This window comes from Perca fluviatilis, chromosome 16, assembly GCF_010015445.1.
Source record: "Perca fluviatilis chromosome 16, GENO_Pfluv_1.0, whole genome shotgun sequence".
In the NCBI taxonomy this organism is placed as follows: domain Eukaryota; kingdom Metazoa; phylum Chordata; class Actinopteri; order Perciformes; family Percidae; genus Perca; species Perca fluviatilis.
The window spans coordinates 21,823,716-21,844,795 of record NC_053127.1 but is presented as its reverse complement, the minus strand read 5'-3'; the positions used below and the strand labels follow the sequence as shown (position 1 = coordinate 21,844,795).

The 21,080-nt window shown below is 39.7% G+C and overlaps 1 protein-coding gene across 3 annotated transcripts in view; it reads right to left on the bottom strand.

Annotated features, from left to right (window-relative positions):
* The window catches only part of sms (spermine synthase), a 24,383-nt gene extending 3,303 nt beyond the window's left edge, over positions 1-21,080 (bottom strand). The window contains exons 1-9 of one of the 3 annotated variants that reach the window (XM_039777405.1): positions 20,992-21,080; positions 19,876-20,138; positions 17,893-18,038; positions 10,573-10,693; positions 1,539-1,626; positions 1,083-1,147; positions 815-990; positions 419-573; positions 173-262 (exon numbers count right to left, since the gene is read on the bottom strand). In XM_039777405.1, the coding sequence (XP_039633339.1) occupies positions 173-262; positions 419-573; positions 815-990; positions 1,083-1,147; positions 1,539-1,626; positions 10,573-10,693; positions 17,893-17,995 (798 nt within the window). In that variant the 5' untranslated portion in view covers positions 17,996-18,038; positions 19,876-20,138; positions 20,992-21,080. Of the gene's footprint in view, positions 1-172; positions 263-418; positions 574-814; positions 991-1,082; positions 1,148-1,538; positions 1,627-10,572; positions 10,694-11,675; positions 11,859-17,892; positions 18,039-19,875; positions 20,139-20,991 lie in introns of those variants that run through there. The other 2 variants (XM_039777406.1, XM_039777407.1) reach the window with 2 other exon arrangements.

Sequence of the window (21,080 nt, the reverse complement as noted above, 5' to 3'; positions counted from 1 at the left end):
ACTGAATCTGCTTTGTAAAACATTTTCTCAATAGAAGGAAATGCTGTCAACAACCACACAGGACCCCTTTAACAAAGCCAGTTGATGAACCAGTTTCATGATACCGGTTATTCAAGTACAACAATGTTAGGCTCAGTGAAGGAAGTAACATGAATATTCATTTAGCACTCACTTGGTAGCAGTCTCCCTTCAGGTTGTCGAGGATATTCCCGCAAGTTCCTCTCATGTACTTTTTGCAAGCATCTATCACCTTCTGGTCAATGTACACACTTTGTTAAGGAATGATCAATCAGGTGCAAATGTACAATTATACCTTTTAGTAAAACACTGTGAGAGAAAACTACATTGCCTTCGGCATGAAAAAGTCACAAAACGGGAAGAAAAAAGCTTCAGCAGCAGAACAGAACACAAAGGATATATCCAACATGGTGATCATCTTTGGCTTTTGTTTGACCATCTCAGAAAGGATGCCTCCATCACCTCCTCCTAATATCAGCACCTCTTTTCCAGCATAATTCTCTCTTCCGCTACCCATGATGGCTTGGGTGTAGGCCAAATCACTTTCTGCTAGGTCTGCAAGGTAAATCAATTACTTGCACACTAAAAATACTTGATCAATTCTTATGAATACAAATACAATAATCACCATTGAATAAAGTGTTGCCAGTTTGCTAGTACATTACATAACACTTTTATGTAGATTAACACACTAACAGTGCAATTAAAAACATTTTTTCATCATCAATTTATGCAGCCAAACTGTATCTTGTGTCTCGAAATGAAAAACCATGTTTGTAGTTTTGTATACACTTACTTAAGTCATTATCGAGTATGAGGACATTTCCATACTGCTGTGAGTGCAATATCTTTATGTTTTGGTATGCAGAATCTTCTTCGTACACTATCTGGTCCATGTCATACTCAACCAGTCTGCCGTCAGCTGTGGGCCAGTATCGGTCAACTTCTGCTCCTCGTACGAGGGCTGGGAGCCTTGGGGTGAATAGTGAACAATACAATTAATCAATATTACTGCGATTGCCTTTTTACAACATGAGCAAAGCCATGAACCTCCAGATACGTACCTTTTAATCCTTGTAATATTGCCATTTAAGATGACCTTTAGCTTCGTTTCCAGTGCATTTAAAAGCTGTGGAGAAACAAATTGATTCTGAAACACCATAAAAGCTTAAATGCACAAGAATTTTTGTCAACTAGTAGGATACTTTATAGAGATACATGGGTGGCACTCAACGCCAAAACACATAGGCAGTGAACAATGCAGCAGCCATATTGTTTCACTGTGTTCTGCATGCATCTACTGGTGCTCCACAGCAATTAGGGGCACAGTTGTACTTAGGACTGCTAAATGTCCTGTCCATGGGAAAGTGCATGTTTGCGCACCTAAAGCAAGTAGACAACATGTGCAGGCAATAATGTTGGACACTGGTCCTCATCTTATAGTTCTGTCACATATTCAAAAGCTATTTTGTCCTGTGTGTTTTGGCTTTTAGAAAGTATTGTTTTATTTAATCACCTACATTGTCTAGTTGTGCAATGTTATCCTCTTCATAACACTGCAGATCAATGGTGACCAACGCATGGGAGTGCACACGCAGAATAGCAAGCCTGAGAAATGAAGTGGTAAAAATAAAGAGATTGACACAAAGCAATAAAGTGAGTAGAACATTTCTATTTTTACTAAATTGATACCCAAAATCTAGATGTTCAAAAACCCACACCCCTGTTGGCTCGAAAGGTTTGTCGTTTTCTCTTTTGAAAAGAACATTGAATCCCGACGATGTTCACAGTGGAAAGCATCAATACTAGGCTTGCCGCGGTAGTTGGTGTTACACAGCGTTAATAGCCCAGCCCGACAGTGAAAGCTTGACCGGAGAGGCCAGAGATCAAAGTAAGCTCTCTACAGATATTGAGCGTCATCCACGAATATCTTTTCTTGTAAAATGTCCGGTGTAATCGGTAACACGCTCAGGTGTTGTCACAAGTTTATTTACCTGTGAGATCATTTCCACACCATGACATCCCTAATCAAAACATACACTAACCCACATCTGCAGCATAATCCAACTCTCAGTTTACCATCAGTGTGCTCAGTATAGACCAATTTCACCTAAACATGGCTGTAGGAGCCAAAAAACCAGTTTGTTTATATTTAAAGAACAATAGTTATTATTTTAAGACTTCCCATATTTTGGTTATAGTTAGGCCAGCTAGGCCACTGATTGGCAAATCGGCCACACCAGTCATTGTGGGTGTGGTATAATTGATAAAGGGAAGTTGGAAACACAGGTGGAGGGATTTTTGTAAGTCCTAGCTTTAGTTGAGACCAAACAGTTTAACCACATCTAATCATCCTGTTTCATCTTATTTGATATCATTTAAGAAACCATCAGTATTGTTTATTTTCCCTGATTCACATACATGCAACATTAACCTACAACGTTTTGGTAGGATCATAAAGATTTATTTCTATTAGGTAGGATATTTGTGTTTATTATTAATTTCAAACAACGACCGCATGTCTGGATCAACAACAAAGGAACAAACCGTGTTGGGAAAGTTCACTTTCTACATGAACTAGTTCAAAGTTCAGTTCACAAATTTTAAAATGAACTAGTTCAGTTCATACTTCAAAATTTTGAGCTAAGTTCACAGTTCCAAAAATGAACTAGTTCATAGTTCTTTTTTTCCATATGTTGCCGTGAGCTATTATTTTAAAAGATTATTGCCACAGCCCATATAGAACCACAGACAGCAATTATTTTATCAGTTTTAACACTGAAACTATGCGTCAGATTTCATCTTCATATCCAATCACTTCAATGTGCCATTTCAGGTTTGCTGTGGATGTGACTGAAGTGCGGATTTTCTTTTTGAAAGCCGGCAGGCAAAGTTTGCACAGAAATGTAAGATTTTTCGCATCCCTCACCTTCATCTGTAAACTTCGTTTAAATGATCATACGACGCCTCCATGCTGCTTTTTGTTTTGATGACGTATGCGGCAGTGCGACACTGGTGGCTGGTGTTGCGTGGTCAGATTGGTGTTTTTCCGCTACATATAAAGGCGGCCTGTCCGGTGTGTTTTTAGCGGGTTTTTAGGCTCTATAGAAATCTGGCACCCTATTGAACAAAGTTAAAACTGAGAGCCCGCGTCATAGCGTACACCAGAATGAACAAGTTCACAGTAACATTCATCAGGCAGTAATACAGTACGTTCAGTTCACATTCCCCCAAAATATGAACAAGTTCATGAACTATCGTTCAATGAACGCGTTCAGGCACAACACTGGGAACAAAGGTGCGTTAAAACTATTGCTGGAGCAGTGGCTATAATTTTGAAACGGAATAGCCACTACAATAAGTTAAAAAACGTTTGTGTTGGATTTGCTCGCACTACTCCTTGGACACGGGGCAAAAAAGGAAAATGGATTTTAAACAAGCGATGAAGTGAAAGTAACAGGCGCATCTGAACTTCGAGACAAAAGGTAAAACGAACAATTGCTTGTTGTTGATGTCTCGTGAAGGAAACGCTGTGTTGGCTGGAGCGCTTGGCGCTATTGTGGAGCAGTGACAGAGTTACATTGAATTAGTGCGCCTGATTAGCACTACTGAATAAATTGTCGGATATTATTGTTAACGGTGTGACTTACCTATAGTGATATTTCAACTCGGGATGTCAGAATTAAAAAGGAACTGCCGGAGGGCGTGTCCGAGCCTGATGCGGAGAAGCCCACTGAGGCTGCTGATGAAGATGAGATGACTCTATTGAAACTAATACGCTCTCGCAGAGGAAAACTGGGAGTGTTAACATGTAAACAGAACAAGATTCTGGATGGACGATGAATTTGTAAAGCCTGACAAACATACCATAAAATTGAAATGTGAAACGCTTGATAAATTCAAAATTCTGTCCAAACGTTCATGTCAGAAGAAGAACAAGAGTGTGACCAAATGGACTGGTTCGAGCCTAAGATAAAGAGGTTCAGAGATTTTTTTTGAATAATGTGGAGAGAAAGATGGAGTTGGCTGCTTATCAGCAGCAGCTTAATAAACAGCCTGAAGAGCTTCCTGACATACAGCCACAAGAATTGACTTCCTCAACCTAAACCACCAGAAGATTAAAGGCACAATTTGAGGCAGAGAGAGCAGTTCTGTTGGTTCGTGCAAATATGCTTGAAAAGAATCATCAAATGGAAACAGAAGAAGCAAGCTTCAAAGCAAAAAGAAGGCAAATGCAAGCTGGACTAGCTGAATCCACTGCAAAATTAAAAAGGTACTGGAAGAATATGAAGTTTCCTCTCAAACATTTCAAGTTGATGTAATTAAGACACCACCTGATGCCATGAATGCTTATATTGAGCAAATGGATAATCTACAGAAAAGACCACTAGAAACACTGGAGAGGTTTAACCCCTCCACACCTGGAGTTTCACAAGACAAAACAACACAATTAGAAGATCAAGGTCAATACAGCATCCCTCATTTAGGCCCAATCTACACCAGCTCAGATGAGGCTACAGGTGGTGCTAGAACCAGGACTGGTCAAAGTCAACAGCAGCAACCCGTGATGCCTGCAGGTGGCACCACTTAGACTGGTTTTAGTCTTAATAAGGGAAATAATACTTGATGTGTTGAAGAGACAAAATGAGGTTTCGGAGCTCAATGTGAAGCAACAGTGTTTGTCTTTACTTCCAGTCAAAGCCATAAAAGAATTCTCTGGTGAACCACTACAGTATCAGCCTTTTATTCAAGCTTTTGAACACTGCATTGAAAGTAAAACTGACAGCAACCAAGACCGACTCTACTTTTTAGAACAGTTCACAAGTGGACAAGCAAATGACCTAGTTAGGGCCCGAGCGCCGACAGCGGCGAAGGCCCTATTGAAACTGAAGGAATTATTGTCTCTTTCTTTCCCCGTCAAATGAATTGCCTTTTTGAGGGGCTTAACATATTCAAAAACTCACCAAATTTGGCGGTCGCCTCAAGTCTGGTGAAAATTTACGTATTTTAAGGGTTTCGGGAATAGGCGCATAAAAATGGCTCGCTAGCGCCCCCTAGAAAGTTAAAAAAATTGAGCCCCTGCAGTGCGTTTAACGTAGACTCACGAAACTTGGTAAACATTATGTATCATGTCAAGATGTACAAGAAAACTTCATTAGAGCCATACCCTAAACCCAACAGGAAGTCCGTCATTTTGAATTCAAAGTTCGAAATTAGTGCGATTTTGGCCATTTCCACATGTCGTACTTTAACGAACTCCTCCTAGAGATTTCATCCGATCAACTTCAAACTCGGTCTGTGCCATCTTAAGATGTTAAAGATGAAAAGTTGTTAAAAGAAAAACTTTTCGTCATAGGGCGTGGCCGTGGCAGGGCGGCCATTTTGTGCGTTTCGCTGCCGAAACAGGAAGTGGGTGTAACTCGAGTGTACATTATCCGATTACCTCGAAACTTTTCAGGATTCATAAGAGTCCAACCCTGAGGACAAATAAAGGCCGATATTTACTTAAAGTCATAGCGCCCCCTAGTGGCAACAGGAAGTAGGCCTAAAAGTCAAGGTGCTATACTTTAACGAACTCCTCCTAGAGATTTCATCTGATGGACTTCAAACTTGGTCTGTACCATCCCAACACCTTAACAATGAAAAGTTATTAAAAGAAAAACTTTTCGTCAGACAGTGTGGGCGTGGCATGTCGGCCATTTTGAATGTTTAGCGATGAACAAAGAAGTTGTTGTAACTTCAGTGAACGTTGTCGTATCTGCCTGAAATTTCTCACAATTGACAAGGGTCCAGGCCTGAGGACCTACAGGCCAAAATAGACTTTTGGTCATAGCGCCCCCCGCTGTCAACAGGAAATGCGCCTTATATGACAAACATCATCCGATTTACATGAAACTTGTGTGGTCTACATGTGATACTGAGCCGCCCCCTATAATATGACCACGCCCACTTACTCAGGCCACGCCCCTTTTCACAGCTAATGAACCGTATGACGTAGAGTCTTGTCTGAGGTATCATTGAACTCGGCAGGGAGTTCCCTTTTCATTGGCGACGATTTGTGGTGTCTGAGTGCCGAGCCAATGAACGGTCGCAAGGAGCAGCGTCCGCCAGTAACCCCGACGCGCGCAGAGGCGCGAGGGCCCGTCCATCGCTGCTCGCAGCTTTAATTCAAAGTTGTCTCCACTTGGAACCTTCAATTGGATACAGGGAGGCCAGGAGGCTTTTACTGGATAATTCTGGCCATGGTATGAAAACCACACCAGCCTACATCGATAAAGCCCTCAGCTGGCCAACCATAAAAGTCGACTCCCTTTTAAATTCAGGGATAAGTTCAGGGCTGTTACTTGTGACATACAGGAAAGGCATAATCGGAGAGCAAGCTTCAAATATCTGGTACAATTTGTTGAAAAACGGGCTAGGATCAGGCTAGATCCAATTTTTGGAATTCAAGATCCCCGTCCAGCCAACAAAGCCTCTAGATTAAAAAAGGTATTTAAACCTACCACCAAAGGAAATAGCTTTGTCACTGCCATAACTGCTGTGTCTGAAAACTCAGAGGAGAACAAAACATACCCATTGCCTGCCATTAATCAGCCGCCAGAGAACCCTGTGAAAAACAAAAGTGTGTACTTGAATGAAAGACCTCACAACAGAATAGCTTATCAATGACCATGTGCATTCTGTTCAGCAGACCACACATGGAGTTGTGTAGAAAATTTAAAGCAAGACCACACAAAGAAAAGGTTGAAATCCTCAAGTCGAAAGGTCCATGTTTTGGATGATAAATATTGTGACATATGAGCAGAGAATGCTAAAGGCGGCTCATATGTGACATCTGTCAAAAAAAACACCCCACTTTACTGCACATCAAGACTGAAGAGGAATGCGCTCACAAAGAAGTGAAATATGTCAGGGAAACACCCCAAAAAAAAAATGAGCGCTCTGTTTTCCATGACAAATCGGTGACCATACTGGGGCAGGAAAAGATTGCAATCTTTCCATTCTGCCTGTACAGGTTAAACATGTCAAAAGGTAACAGGGTTACAACAACCTACTCCTTTTTGGACCCTGGTAGTACTGCAAAATTCTGTACCGAGAAGTTGATGAATGAACTTAACGTTCAGGGGCAGAGAACGAGGATTCTTCTAAAAAACAATGGGACAGGAGAAACCTGTTAGCAGCTACAAAATAACTGGTCTTGAAGTATGCAGTCTCCAAGATGGCTAATTCCTGACGCTGCCAGAGGCATACACCCACTCCCTACACAAGGAGACATCATGAAATGGCCATATCTCAGTGAAGTTTAGCTTCCTACTGTTGAAAAGGATATAGGACTACTTATTGGACTGAATTGAGGTTGTGAATAGTGAAAGGAATGGCCCTTACACAGTAAAGACACAACTTGGATGGGTAGTAAATGGACCACTCAACAGCAGTCCCTGCGTGGATGAATATGGACGACCATATTTGAAAGCAAACAGAATCTCAATCACCAACATTGAAATTTTCCAGAACAACGTCACAGTGAGAAAAGTGAGTTATCCATTGAAAATAAACAGTTTCTTAAGAAAGCCTTGGATTCTGCTACATTGACAAGGACCACAGCTGTATTGTAGAACAGCGTGCCCTAAATCTAGTTTTTTGAGGACTATAAAGTAGGGCCCTATGATTTCCGCGATGCGGTTCAACGGAATCGCGGAATCTACACATGAAAATGGAATTCTGTTATACACGCGGAATTTGCATATATTTTGTTGACATATTAAATAAACAATTTATTTTTCTCATTTTTCAGTTTAAAACAAGTGGAGAAAGGTCTCCATCTAAACCGTGGCCAAATGGCACAGCCTGTTGCCTAGTAACCATACGTCATCACGTTGAGTTTGTTGCGAGGGAAAAAATGTCGAAGCGAGTGGCGCCTCCCGATAAGACAATCACCTACGGAAGAAGAGTATCCGTGTGATTTTTGACTGCGCTGCCACATACAGGGGGACATCTTTAAACAAAGAACTGTTACAAGGCCCAGACTTAACCAACACGCTGCTTGGAGTTCTCCTCAGGTTTCGAGAGGAACCCATTGCCATGATGGCTGATATAGAGGGAATGTTTCATCAGGTTGGAGTACCACCTAAAGATGTCGACTTCCTTCGTTTCCTTTGGTGGCCTGATGGTGATATTGGCAAACCACTGGCAGAGTATAGGATGACTGTTCGGCTCTGTCTTATCTCCTAGCTGTGCTAGTTTTGCCCTTAAGAAACCAGCTGAGGATAACCAGGGCAAATACGATGTACAGGTTCTTGATACCGTCAGGAAAAACTGCAGAGGATAAGAACAACAATCTTTGAAATTGGTCCAGTATTAAGCGCAAACGCTGTATCCGGCAGCCGCAGACCGGGTCTGCAATAAAACCATATGGGGCAAATGTGCATTGTCAATTTCGTCCACTAAAAGTGCTTTTTGTTTTGCCACTGACAGGCTTAGATTATTATTCTAGGTGTCTGACAACATTGTGGAAAGGATGGTTACGGAGATAGGCCTCTTTAAGGCATGCTGTTTAACCAGAAACAGCTCTGAGGTTGCTAACGCTAAACCCACCAGACTCCATTTAAAAAAAACAATTATACTTTTAGCGCGTACAGAGCAAACATACTTTCACATGTAAATCGGAAACCTATGCGTTCATTTCAACCAAAACTAGAGTTGTGATTGTTGGAAAAATGGAAAGACGACCCAAAATGGCTTTTTATAGTCTTACTTTGTTTCTGTCGACTTTGAATGAAGTGTATTTTACAATGCTAAAATTACGGTTTATTTACATGGCGTCTGGTGGCTTTAGCAAACAAAATTTCACGGATGTTTTTATGTTTAAAAAAAGGAAGCCTTTCAATGGCAAAACAAGCACTTTTGTTAATGTAAATACAAGCTGCACAATTGCCCCATAACTTACATTGTTGCTTGTTTCGCTGACTGTCGACTGCAGCAATCTTGCTTAATACTGGACCAATGTCAAAGATTATTGTTCCCATCAGTCACTTAGACACAAAAACATAGGAAAATAAAAAATAAAAACCTAAGTTAGCCTTTAAAGTTAAAATTGATGATTGATGCTGCTATGTCGCACTGCAGACATTAGATTTGAAGTGCCAACACCACAGAACCAGCAGAATTTTATAAAAGGTCGCTATTTAGGCAAAAGGTTTTGTGTGTTACAGATACCCCAATCAGTGAGACAGGGTCATAAAACTTCCATCATGAGCTAGCCTATAATTAGCTTTCATTTTAATGTTTGAATGATATTAAGGCATTTAATTTGCATTCATTCATGTTCACTTTTTTAATAATTAATATAGGCAACAGAACAAGCTTATAGGCTACATTATGCATACATGACCAGAAGCACCGACCCTGAGGTCACTTTATCACAAAACAGATGATTGATTCTTCTTTCTGCAGTGACAGCAGAGGCCACTAAAAACCTTTTAAGTATACGTTATAATATACTTGTTGTCCTTCATCCTCCACAGCATCAATCCCACTTTTTTCAACTTGTTTATGAATGCCATTACAGTTATTGCGCTTTTAAAAGAAACTTTGGACTTTGCAATGTTATGTAGGTGCACCGCTGCTGCAGAATTATGAGCTGGATTCACATGATCATTACCATCCTCTACTCTTGTGTTTCACCGTAAAAAAATAAAGTTTGTAGAGCGGATCTAAGTATTGATCATCATTACAGTAACTCTTTTCAAACAGGTAGTGCGGCTGCTGAAAATATAGCTTTGGTCGATGGGTCCTCATTGGACACTCCAAAATTTAAACAAGGTTGGAGTAGGTTCGTCATAACACTTTTGGTGAGTCTTCGGCCATTTAAAACAAAAGGTGTGCTTCAAAATGCGCACGTCAGATGCTTGCAATGTGTTTTGGGCCTGGGAATCCATGGAATCCTGCGTTCCTTCTGACAATAACTGCTGTTTTTCATGATAGTTGAAACTACTATTGGATACTGATACCAGACTTTCGGTAAGTGCCTTAAACTGAACTTAGTCGCATGTTCTCTTTGTACAACAATACATCTGGAGCCATATTTACAGAACATACTGAGACTGAAAGTAGCTCCTAACTGGCAAAGTTAGGAAAAAACTCCTAATAATTAAGGTGTCCTAAGTTTAGAACTCCCAAGTTTTTTCATGTAAGAGTAATTCACAGATTCAACATCTGAGAGAAGTTAGAGTCCAAGACCTAGTCGCCGTCAATAATGAGCAGCAGGTAATCACGATGCCTCATTGTGTTTCGTAAAAATAGAATCTAATTTTTATCCTCACACTCCTGTGTATTGAATATTTTATTTCACATTCACTGACGGACTGGTCACCTGTCAACCAATCTCATTAAAATGTGGCAGTATTAAGATCTAATGTTCATGTTTAAATACAAAATGTAAAACAAATATGTAATAAACAACTACACAACTCTGAGATTTTTCTAAAAATCCCTGCATCTGTACTACAGACAAAAGAAAACAATTATATGGCAACGAAGAAATGGTGTTCTTACCGGCCATTTTTGCCTACAAAAGTACCAAGGTATCCATGCCCATTTGTTTCATGCGCAGTCTCTGTCATTTCTTGCTCATGAAATATGGACAGTAGATCAGGAACTGTCGTAGCAGAGTCAACTGAGAAAAGAGAGAGGGTGGAACAATTACAAACTAATAATAATTTCCCCCCTTTTTATATTCTCTGCATCAGTGGTGAAAGAAGTACTCAGATCCTCTACTAAATGTGACAATGAATAAATGCCCTATTACAACAGAACTATTATGAACAAAATGTGCTTATGTATTTATAAGTAAAAGTACTCCTTATGCAGGTAAAATGGCCCCTGAAAGCGTCATATTGTTATACTTTATACTGCGTTCTTCTTGTCACCTAATTATTATAGATGGATTAACATGTAAGCAGCATTTTACTGCTATAGCTGGTGAAGGTTGAGTAGTTTAACGTACGATAAATCCAAACAAACAACACTCATTCTGACCAATGGTGGAACTGTGTCACAAAGCGACACAATTTCCAGGTCCTATGGGTTAATGGTGACTAATGTAACACTAACGTAAACTTCTATTTTGAGACAAGTAGGTTAATGCTGGTCTAACGGCGGTTGAAGACCTCGTTTACACTTTTACCAGTCTCGGCATCAGCTCACTACTCACCTTTACGGTTCGTTAGATTCTTAGCACACATAAAACTACAAAAATGGCTGAAAATGCGCGACAGCGCTGGGTTAACACCACACTTTTCCACATTGTAAGCTAGAGCAGCCTCCATCCAAAGCAATGAGACTGAATAGACGTCAACTTAAAATATATATATATAACCTCTAACACACAAACATACAAATAACATTAAGATATTTACTAACAACAACTTTCAGCTTTAAACCCCAACTTATCAAACAATATACGTGTATGTCATTATTAACCATGTTTCATCAAAATCAATATAGCGTTACTGTTTTGAAGGACAGTGACAGACTAGCAGATATTAGCAGGCTAGCCAGCTAGCTATCATGCAGCCCTGATGCAGTGGCTGTAACGTTAACCGTTAACCTGAATTCTTGCACTGACTGTATTCAGCCGCTTATCGCGCTCATTTTACCTGCCGTAGAGAGCTTGAAGTCGAGAGTATAATGTCGCAGTGCCATGTCTGAGTGCAACCTTCATCCATGCCTGGGAATAGGCCGGCTGCGAGTATTTATCTGCAGAGACAGAGGTAGGGCCGTGCTACCACTGCTGCTACCAAACCAGGCGTGGCTTCTGCGCTGCGGTGCGGTACTCCGGTGATGTGGTGACAGCGCAGAGAGTACAAGATGAGACGAGAGAGAAATCTTCCTCCTATGTCTTTCCACTGGCGCACTACGCGGAATGGTGAAAGCATAGTCCTATTCCAGTTCAAGAGACGAGTAGATTACAATAAATGTCTCTTTAATCAACATTTACATTCGCGGTTTTACATACACTTACGTAATCACAATGTAATAATGTGATTCAAAGGCCGCAATGATTCGTATTTCTTTAGTAGGCCTTGACTATATTTTTTTCACTGCTCATCATGATCTGGAAAACTGGATTCAAAAACACCAGTCAAGTTGCAATTTATTAATATCCACGTCTTTGCAGACTCATGTAGGTTATATGTGTAGTAAATACTTTGAAGGAATTAAATAAAAAAAAAATAGGCGTTGAGTGTATTTTTGGTGGAATGGAAGTGATCACTATTTTCATGTAGCCTATGATTACAGTATATAATTTCCAGTGAGAATCATGCTGTCTTAGAGGACTTTGACCTTTGTCACATGGTGCAATGACAATCACGAACTTATCTCACTAAAGTCACTGCAGTCATTAGTAACTGATTTATGTGTGCATAACTATATGGAAAAAGTATTAACTAATTTCCACATGTCAATTTTATTCATATAAGTGAAATGGGCTCAAATCAAATAGACATAACATTTATCTGCTTTTAACCTAACATCTAACTATAAATTCGAGGAATCTATGTGCATGTGTGTGTCTCCCGCAGTGGTGGAATGTAACTAAGTACATTGACTCAAGTACTGTACTTAAGTACAAATTTCAAGTACCTGTACTTTACTTGAGTCTTTTCTTCAATTCAATTTTTCAATCCAATTTTATTTGTAAGGGACAATGTGCAATTAAAACATAAATGTAATAATTTAATGCATTGCACCAGAGTTAGCCTTAGGCTAATTTGCATCTGTAGTCCCATGTAGTCCCTTTTTATGCCACTTTCTAATTCTAATCCACTATACATTTCAGAGACACATATTGTACTTTTTACTCCACTACATTAATCTGACAGCTTTAGTTACTAGTTACTTTACAAATTAAGATTTTTGCATAAAACATGTAGTTTATAAAATATAATGTATTATTATGATTAAACTACCCAACAATGTAAAGGCCTACAAGTACAGCTGAAATTATTAGACGATTAAACACTTAGTTGATCGACAGACCTGTTTAGATTATTTCCAGTTTCTAAAATGTGAGGATTTTTCGGCATTGAGTAGACTTCTTTTACTTTTACATTTTTCTGATGATACACATAGCCTACTTTTCTTAAGTTACATTTTCAATGCAGGACCTTTATTTAACAGAAATTTTTTTTACAGTGTGGTAAAAGTAGCCTACTTTTACTTAGCCTTAGTAAAGGATCTGAGCCTCCACCAATGTATTTCAGTAATGCTTAGGATAGTCTAATTGTCATTTAAAAGTTGGCTTGTGACTTGGTTTAATCACTGGCAGGATAAATCTGGCTTGGGAAAGTGAAAAGCAGTGTTTGTCCAGTCCTTCCTTCATTACCACCACTACTGAGGTTGTTTTGTTGCCAGCGATTGAGCTCATTCCAGCCGTTCTGCGCACTGTTTAAGAGCGCTTATAAAGTCGTGACAAATAATAATACTGGGAACCAAAGAGCAATGCAGCCCACTCCAAAAAGCACGCGCTCCAAACGGGCACTGCACTAGTAGCCTAGATATAGAGCACAGTAACAACTGGATAAAGAAACAGGCCTACGCAGTGGTGGAATGTACATTTACACAAGTAGGCTACTGTACTTAAGTACAAATTTGAGGTACTTGTACTTTACTTGCTACTTCTACTCCACTACATTTCAGCGGGAAATATTGTACTTTTTACTCCACTACATTAATCTGACAGCTTTAGTTACTAGTTAGGCTACTTTACAAATTAAGATGTTTGCACACAAAACCCATGGTTTATAAAATATGATGTTTTATTATAAATTAAACTACCCAACAATATACAGGCCTACAAGTACAGCTGAAATGATTAACCGATTAAACACTTGATCAACAGAACTGTTTTGATCGTTTCCAGTTTCTAAAATGTGAGGATTTTCCTGCATTGAGTACTTTTCCTGCATTGAGTATTCCTTTTAATACTTTAAGTACATTTTATGTTTTCCTTTGTAACAGGAATCTCTGAGTGGGTGTATGCCTCTGGCAGCGTCAGGAATTAGCCATCTTGGAGACTGCATACTTCAAGACCAGTTATTTTGTAGCTGCTAACAGGTTTCTCCTATCCCATTGTTTTTTAGAAGAATCCTCGTTCTCTGCCCCTGAACGTTAAGTTCACTCATCAACTTCTCGGTACAGAATTTTGCAGTACTACCAGAGTCCAAAAAGGCGTAGGTTATTTGACATGTTTAACCTGTACAGGTAGAATGGAAAGAGCGCAGTCTTTTCCGGCCCCAGTATGGTCACCGATTTGTCATGGAAAACAGAGCGCTCATTTTTTTTGGGGTGTTTCCCTGACATATTTCACTTCTTTGTGTGCTTATTTCTCTTCAGTCTTGATGTGCAGTAAAGTGGGGTGTTTCTTTTGACAGATGTCACATATGAGCCGCCTTTTGCATTCTCTGCTCATATGTCACAATATTTATCATCCAAAACATGGACCTTTCAACTTGAGGATTTCAACCTTTTCTTTGTCTTGCTTTAAATTTTCACAGATTTCGGTGTAACACCGGAAAAGTCTGTTATTGTATGCAGCCAGAGTATTTACAAATAAAAATGTATGCAGCCAGATTCTATTTTAATCCATTCAAGATTATAAAATAAACAGAATATTCCTACAACAATACATAGAAACAGTACACAATGAGTCATGTTGCAAATCTCCTATGAGTTTAGAACAAACACATACATAGCATATTATGCATCGTTGTCGCCAATTATTATCACATTCAAAATTATTGAAAGTGTTGATAATGTAATTATCATGCACATACTGTACATTAAGTTCGTGGACGACACAACAGTTGTGGGTCTGATTTCCAACAATGACGGGTCAGTTTACAGAGATCAGGTACAAATCCTGACCACCTGGTGTTGCACTAACAATCTCATTCTGAACAACGGGAAAACCAAAGAGATTGTAATGGACTTTAGAGGTCCAAGAGAACAGATCCCGATCCTGTGTTCTATGGAGAGGATCTCCAGTTTCAAATTCCTTGATGTTCACATAAAAGAGGACCTCTCCTGGGCCCCGCACACTTCATCTGTCACTGTTAAGGCACAACAGCGTCTTTATTTCCTGAGGAAGCTAAGGACGGCCAGTGCACAGTGGAAAGCTACTGATTAATTGCATCACAGCATGGTATGCCGGATGCAAGAGGATGGAACAGAGGACACTGCAGAGGGTCACTAAGGAGCCCAGAAGATCATCGGAACTCAACTACCAGCAGTCAGCAACATCTTTGAGGCCCAATGCCAAAGCAGGGCCACTAAAATCACCTGTGACCCAACCCACCCTGCTAACCACCTCTTCAGGCTCCTATCATCTGGTAGAATAGTCAGGATCATATACACACAGACTATGAGACTTTCTTGCCCCCAGCAGTGAAACTGTTGAATGGTTCCTAGACTTAACTCATCTGACAACTCACCAAACCAATGTTCCCACCTCCCATTTATTTATTTATATTTGTATCTATTTATTTACTAAGGCTGCTATCTTAACTGTACTGTACTCTATGGGAAATGCAATACCTTATCTGTCATGTGCAATTATCTATTGCTGTATTTATAATTATGTTCATTAAGCTTGCAATTTCACTGGGAAATGTCCACTTCTTGCCAATTTAATTTGTGTCTTACATTTTTTGTGTTTTGAATATGTAAATTTAATTTTCATGGATTTACCAACACAGTTTTGTTGCATTACTGTAAGACAGTAGTGCAATGACAACCAAGCCTCTTATGTCTTATATCTATTCTTATCCACCTGGTGACCTGGTGCAATCATAACAACCTAGAGCTAAACGCTCTAAAGACAGTGGAGATGGTTGTGGACTTCAGAAAGAACCCAGCCTCACCTTCCCCCATCACCCTCTGTGGCTCCACAATTGACACTGTGGAGTCTTTCCGCTTCCTGGGAACTATCATCTCCCAAGATTTCAAGTGGGAGCTGAAAATCAGCTCCCTCATCAAGAAAGCACAACAGAGGATGTACTTCCTGCGGCAGCTGAAGAAATTCAACCTGCCAAAGACAATGATGGTGCACTTCTACACAGCCATCACTGAGTCCATCCTCACATCCTTCATCACCATCTGGTACGCTGCTGCCACTGCCAAGGACAAGGGCAGACTGCAGCGTGTCGTTCGGTCTGCAGAGAGACCCCTCCCACCCCGGACACAAACTCTTTGAGTCACTCCCCTCTGGCAGGAGGCTGAGGTCCATCAGGACCAAAACCTCATGCCACATGAACAGTTTTTTCCCCTCCGCCACTAGCCTTATTAACAAGGCCCGGAACCCACCCTGACTCTCCCCACACTCCACCTCTGGCTCTTCATTTCACTGTACCTACTCTGCTGTAACGTTCCTTTTTACTTATTTTATTTTACATTTTATTTTCTTTCTTTATTAATAGTATAATAATGTGTATATATGTATAGTTATATTGTTTATATTCTTCTTATCCTTCTTACATCTAGAGAAAGTGACATGCACCAACACCAAGATAAATTCCTTGTAAGTGTAAAAAACGTACATGGCAATAAAGCCCTTTCTGATTCTGATTCTTATATTAATATAGATTTATATTTTAATATGTGCACTGTCTTATAATATACTGTCATATGGAATACACAGTGTGATACTTTGTCCTCTTTGTTTTTCCTGTGAAACCGTTGAACTGTATCAGTTCCCAGGTGTCAAATGTATCAGAAGTAAGAAAAGTATGAGTCGGCCTTCAACCCTTAGCTCTAAGCAGATAAAGGCTGAGAAAGATACTCCCTAAAGAAAGATAGATAGGCTATGAATGAACAGAGAGCAACTGTGTATTCAATCAATTGTAGATCAATTTTATGTGATGCATGAAATTGTATGTACAAATATGATAGCTGGAGTTTTTTCTGTATCTCTCAGCCTGACAAGCTTGGAGATCCATTTGCAAATTATTGACTGAATATGATAGACACTTTTTGTGAAAAGTCCTCTCTATTACGGAGAATTTCCAAAACAAAAAATATATTGAATTGGTTCTGTCATTTTAACAAATCATTATAGCTATCTGTATTATAGCCTCCGTGCAGCACATCATTAGAAAGTCTGACACAAGCTGTTAAAGTTAGGGGAGTCAAGTGCAGGAGTGCCAATGTGGTGCGCTCCTGCTGGTCCCATGCCAGAGAAATCTTTGTTGAGTGGCAGGTCAGGAGCTTTGGCTTCCAGATAAGGGAGCGAGCATGCTCCTAGGTAACTCATAGCAGAGGAAGCAGATACACATCCCCATCATTGCTTTGGCATTACTGATAGTGCCATGGCACAGACACCCTGCTGAATGTGCACCACCTCTGGAACACTTTGTACGGGGAAAATTCCTGCCTGTCATAATTGAGTGGTTTGGTAAAAAAAAAAAAAAGAAAAAAAAGAAAAGTTAAATTTTTTGACTTAAAGGGCCCTATTTTAACAATCTGAGCGCACGGCGTGAAACGCATGGCGCAGGAGCGTTTTAGGGCGTGTCCAAACAAATCCCGTTAAAATAACAATGACATGCTTCACTATTGACTTTAGACCAGTGTTGGTCAATGGCGTGATCACTTCCCACTGCCTCAAGATAGCAATACGCCAAGAATTCACCTGAACACACCTCCCTGTAAGACCAGCACTCCCATGGGTGCAAAGATGGGCGCGGTGCATTTGCTATTTAAACGACGTGGGCGCTGGACGGTCTTAAAATAGCAAAGACACTTACGTCTGGCTTTGCGCCGTGCTCCGCCAGGTGCAAGACAGGGTTTTACCATGATTACAAATCAGCACAACCTCACCTTTCATCCTTGGGGAAGCACAATTCGGCCCTGGGGAGGGTGCCTCTGAGTCGCTGACAGGTAGAGTTGGTGGATCTTTGTCCAGGATTTGCTCAGGCACCATTTTAGAGTAACGTGTGGTGATGAATGATGAATGATGAATATATCTAAAAAAAAGTGTAAAGACACAAAAGGAAATGATAGTATTGAATTATAGTTTTGCATTCTAAGGGTGATGCTCACATCATAATGCTCTATAGTTTTTAGCAATGCTCTAAGTATGGCAATGTCAGTAGGTCCACTTTGGTCCAGACCAAAATATCTCAACAATTCTCAGATGGATTGCCATGAAAGTTAGTACAGACATTCATGTCCCCCTATCCCTTAATTATTATATATTTAAATTATTAAATATATTAATTTCAATTTGTCTATTAGGCTACTTTGGTTTATGACCAAATACCTGAAAAATTCCCATCAGCCTTAGCTGTATTTAGTGTTTAGTGCTAATTAGCAATGTAAAATAATATACCTTCACCATGGTAGCATTGCTGTAAGCATACTGTAATTCTGACCTTAGCATCACCACTGTGCCTAAGAACAGCTTCACAGAGCCGCTAAAGTGGCTGTAGACTTTATATGGTTAACACATTTTCCAAAACAAAAATACCTTAATAAATATGTCTCAGAAGTTCCTTCAGGATTTATTTTTAGCAGTGGGGGCAGATCCGTCAAATAACAATAAACCCACTATTAATTACATTATCTTAATGCAGTGTCACTACTTCAGCATGTAAATAATACACCTCAAATACAAATGTGGGCGAGGGCATTCAGCAATCGCTATCAAATCAACAGCCACGTGCAATTTAGCTAGCAGGTGAAGAATACAAACAACGAAAATCACAAGTTAACTTAAATTAAATTTGCCAGACCAGGCTTAAATGAACTGACAACATAAGTTATACCACTTACAGTTCTCAAGGACGTACACACACCATCTCAACTGGCTAGTAATCCTCGTGTGTCCGCGCTATTCTCCGACATGCACTCTAACAACGCAGCCCTAGTTTCTGATACCGTGGGGGGCAGAAATGTTGCTGTGGGGGGCCGCCACGGTCAAATCAACATAGAGGAAACACTGATGTCTTATTAACTCACCTTTTCACTTTTTCCAGCATATTTAGCCATTGATTAAAACATTATAAAAAGTATTCTGTTATTACCTCCATATAAATTAAACATTTATTAAGACATCAATTCAAGTGCATACCAATGAAATAACTTTTAAAGCGTTGTGATAATCCGGTATACCAGCCAGAGAAGCAGCATAATCAAAATGACTTCGGAACTCCAGCTAGTGTGTGAAGAATTGGTCTGTCCAGAAAGGTGGTTTTTCTGGTTAGGAACTTAACTCTTTGATTTATCTTGGTGAAGGCTTTTAAAGCCACATTATCACCTGATACCTGAAACCTGCCGAAAATGCAGCCAAGATAATTTACACTGTTTAGCAGTAATATGGAGCTCTCTGACATTAACCATAAGAACTGGTGACCTTGCTCATTTTATTTTAGCACCAAAAAAGTGTAAGGATAATCTATTATCTGACAGCCATGTTTTTACAGTTTAAAATCCTCACTGAAAGTATTCTCAACCATTGTCTTAGCTTTATGCGCAACCAATAAAACAGCATCATCAGCAGATAAAAAAAGATTGCACGAGGTAACTGCTTTAAGTCATTTACATATAATACAAAGAATAGAGCCCTCCACCCTGCTAGCTGCTGGCTGTATAGCTTCATATTTACAAGACAAATATGATAGGATTATCAATCTATTTAACTTTTGGCAAAAATTTGAAAAAGCTTATTTCCAAAAATATTGGAATTATCCCCCTAACTGGTGGTACATTTGTGAAATTGCACCACACAAATTTAGCTGGACAGTTAGTCTATATGATTTTACTGGAACACGGCAAAGTAATTAGAGAAAGTGACCACCGGACCTGCAATCTGCAGGGGTTTCAGTCAGCAGCAGCAGCAGCAGGTATTTATTCTGGGGGAGGATAAGGGCAAAGCAACAATCCCTGCATACACCGGAGGGTAATTTAGGCAGGTCCAGCTCTCCTTGTCTTCCACAATTGCCTCACAACTGTTCTGCAACAGTACCAGTTGGTCAGGAGGAGATGGTGCATCAGCACGCACAAGAAGACAGCCCTCTGCTGTTAGGGTCAGACCTCTTATTCCACTATTTTGAAAATAAATCCACCTGTATAAGAGAAGCAGGTTGGAAATATCAGGAAATAATACTGAATAGTAAATAGTACTTGTTAGAGAAATGATGCCGTGATAAACAATTCTAATCATAACCCCTACAGTAGTAAGCATGGTCACAGAATCAGCATCATGGCAGTGACAGCAGGGCACAGCTGGATTAAAGCATGAGCACTCTGTCCTATTATCATCCCCACAGATTAGAGGCAGTCAGATGGTTGGTGGATCAAGGGGCTGGGGATGTGGGGCTTGGCAAATCAGACAATGTTGACCATGATCTACAGTAGCATCATCATCTAGATCTCTCATTCTATATACAGTAAAACAACACTCTTTATAATAGCACATAATAGAATTACAATACCAACACCTGGGAAAACAAATCGGAACAAGAGATTTAGCCTGGTGTACAGTATGAATCTATTTAGTGTATTTTCAGCTACATTATCATCTTTAGATTATGTTTTTATCAGGGTTTGCCACACAATTACATAATGCTCTATATTTTTATTAGACTAACACTCTAAACAATATCATAACATGTTCTAATGTGTCATTTTGGCACAAAGCTCTCATGAGTTTGGAATAATAAAAGACACAGTTACTCAACCTCATCACACCTCTGTGATGCAGAATCCAATTAAAATTCTAAAATGTTCTTATTCTAACAGGACAAAATCTAAAATCTTAATCTAAAATCTTAATAGTGAACAGACTTCAAATTAGGAAATTCTAAAATCTACTGATAACTGCAAAGCCTTCCTCTAGGTTGTTATAAGAGATGCAATCATTTTTGCTCACAAACAGCTGTAATGATGTTTGCTCAGTGAAGAAGAGGATCAACTTACCATATATCCTAAGCACCCATGGTGGAACCACAAAACGATCATGTTAACAGTCAATGTACTGTATCCCAGGCTTACAGAGAAATGTTTGA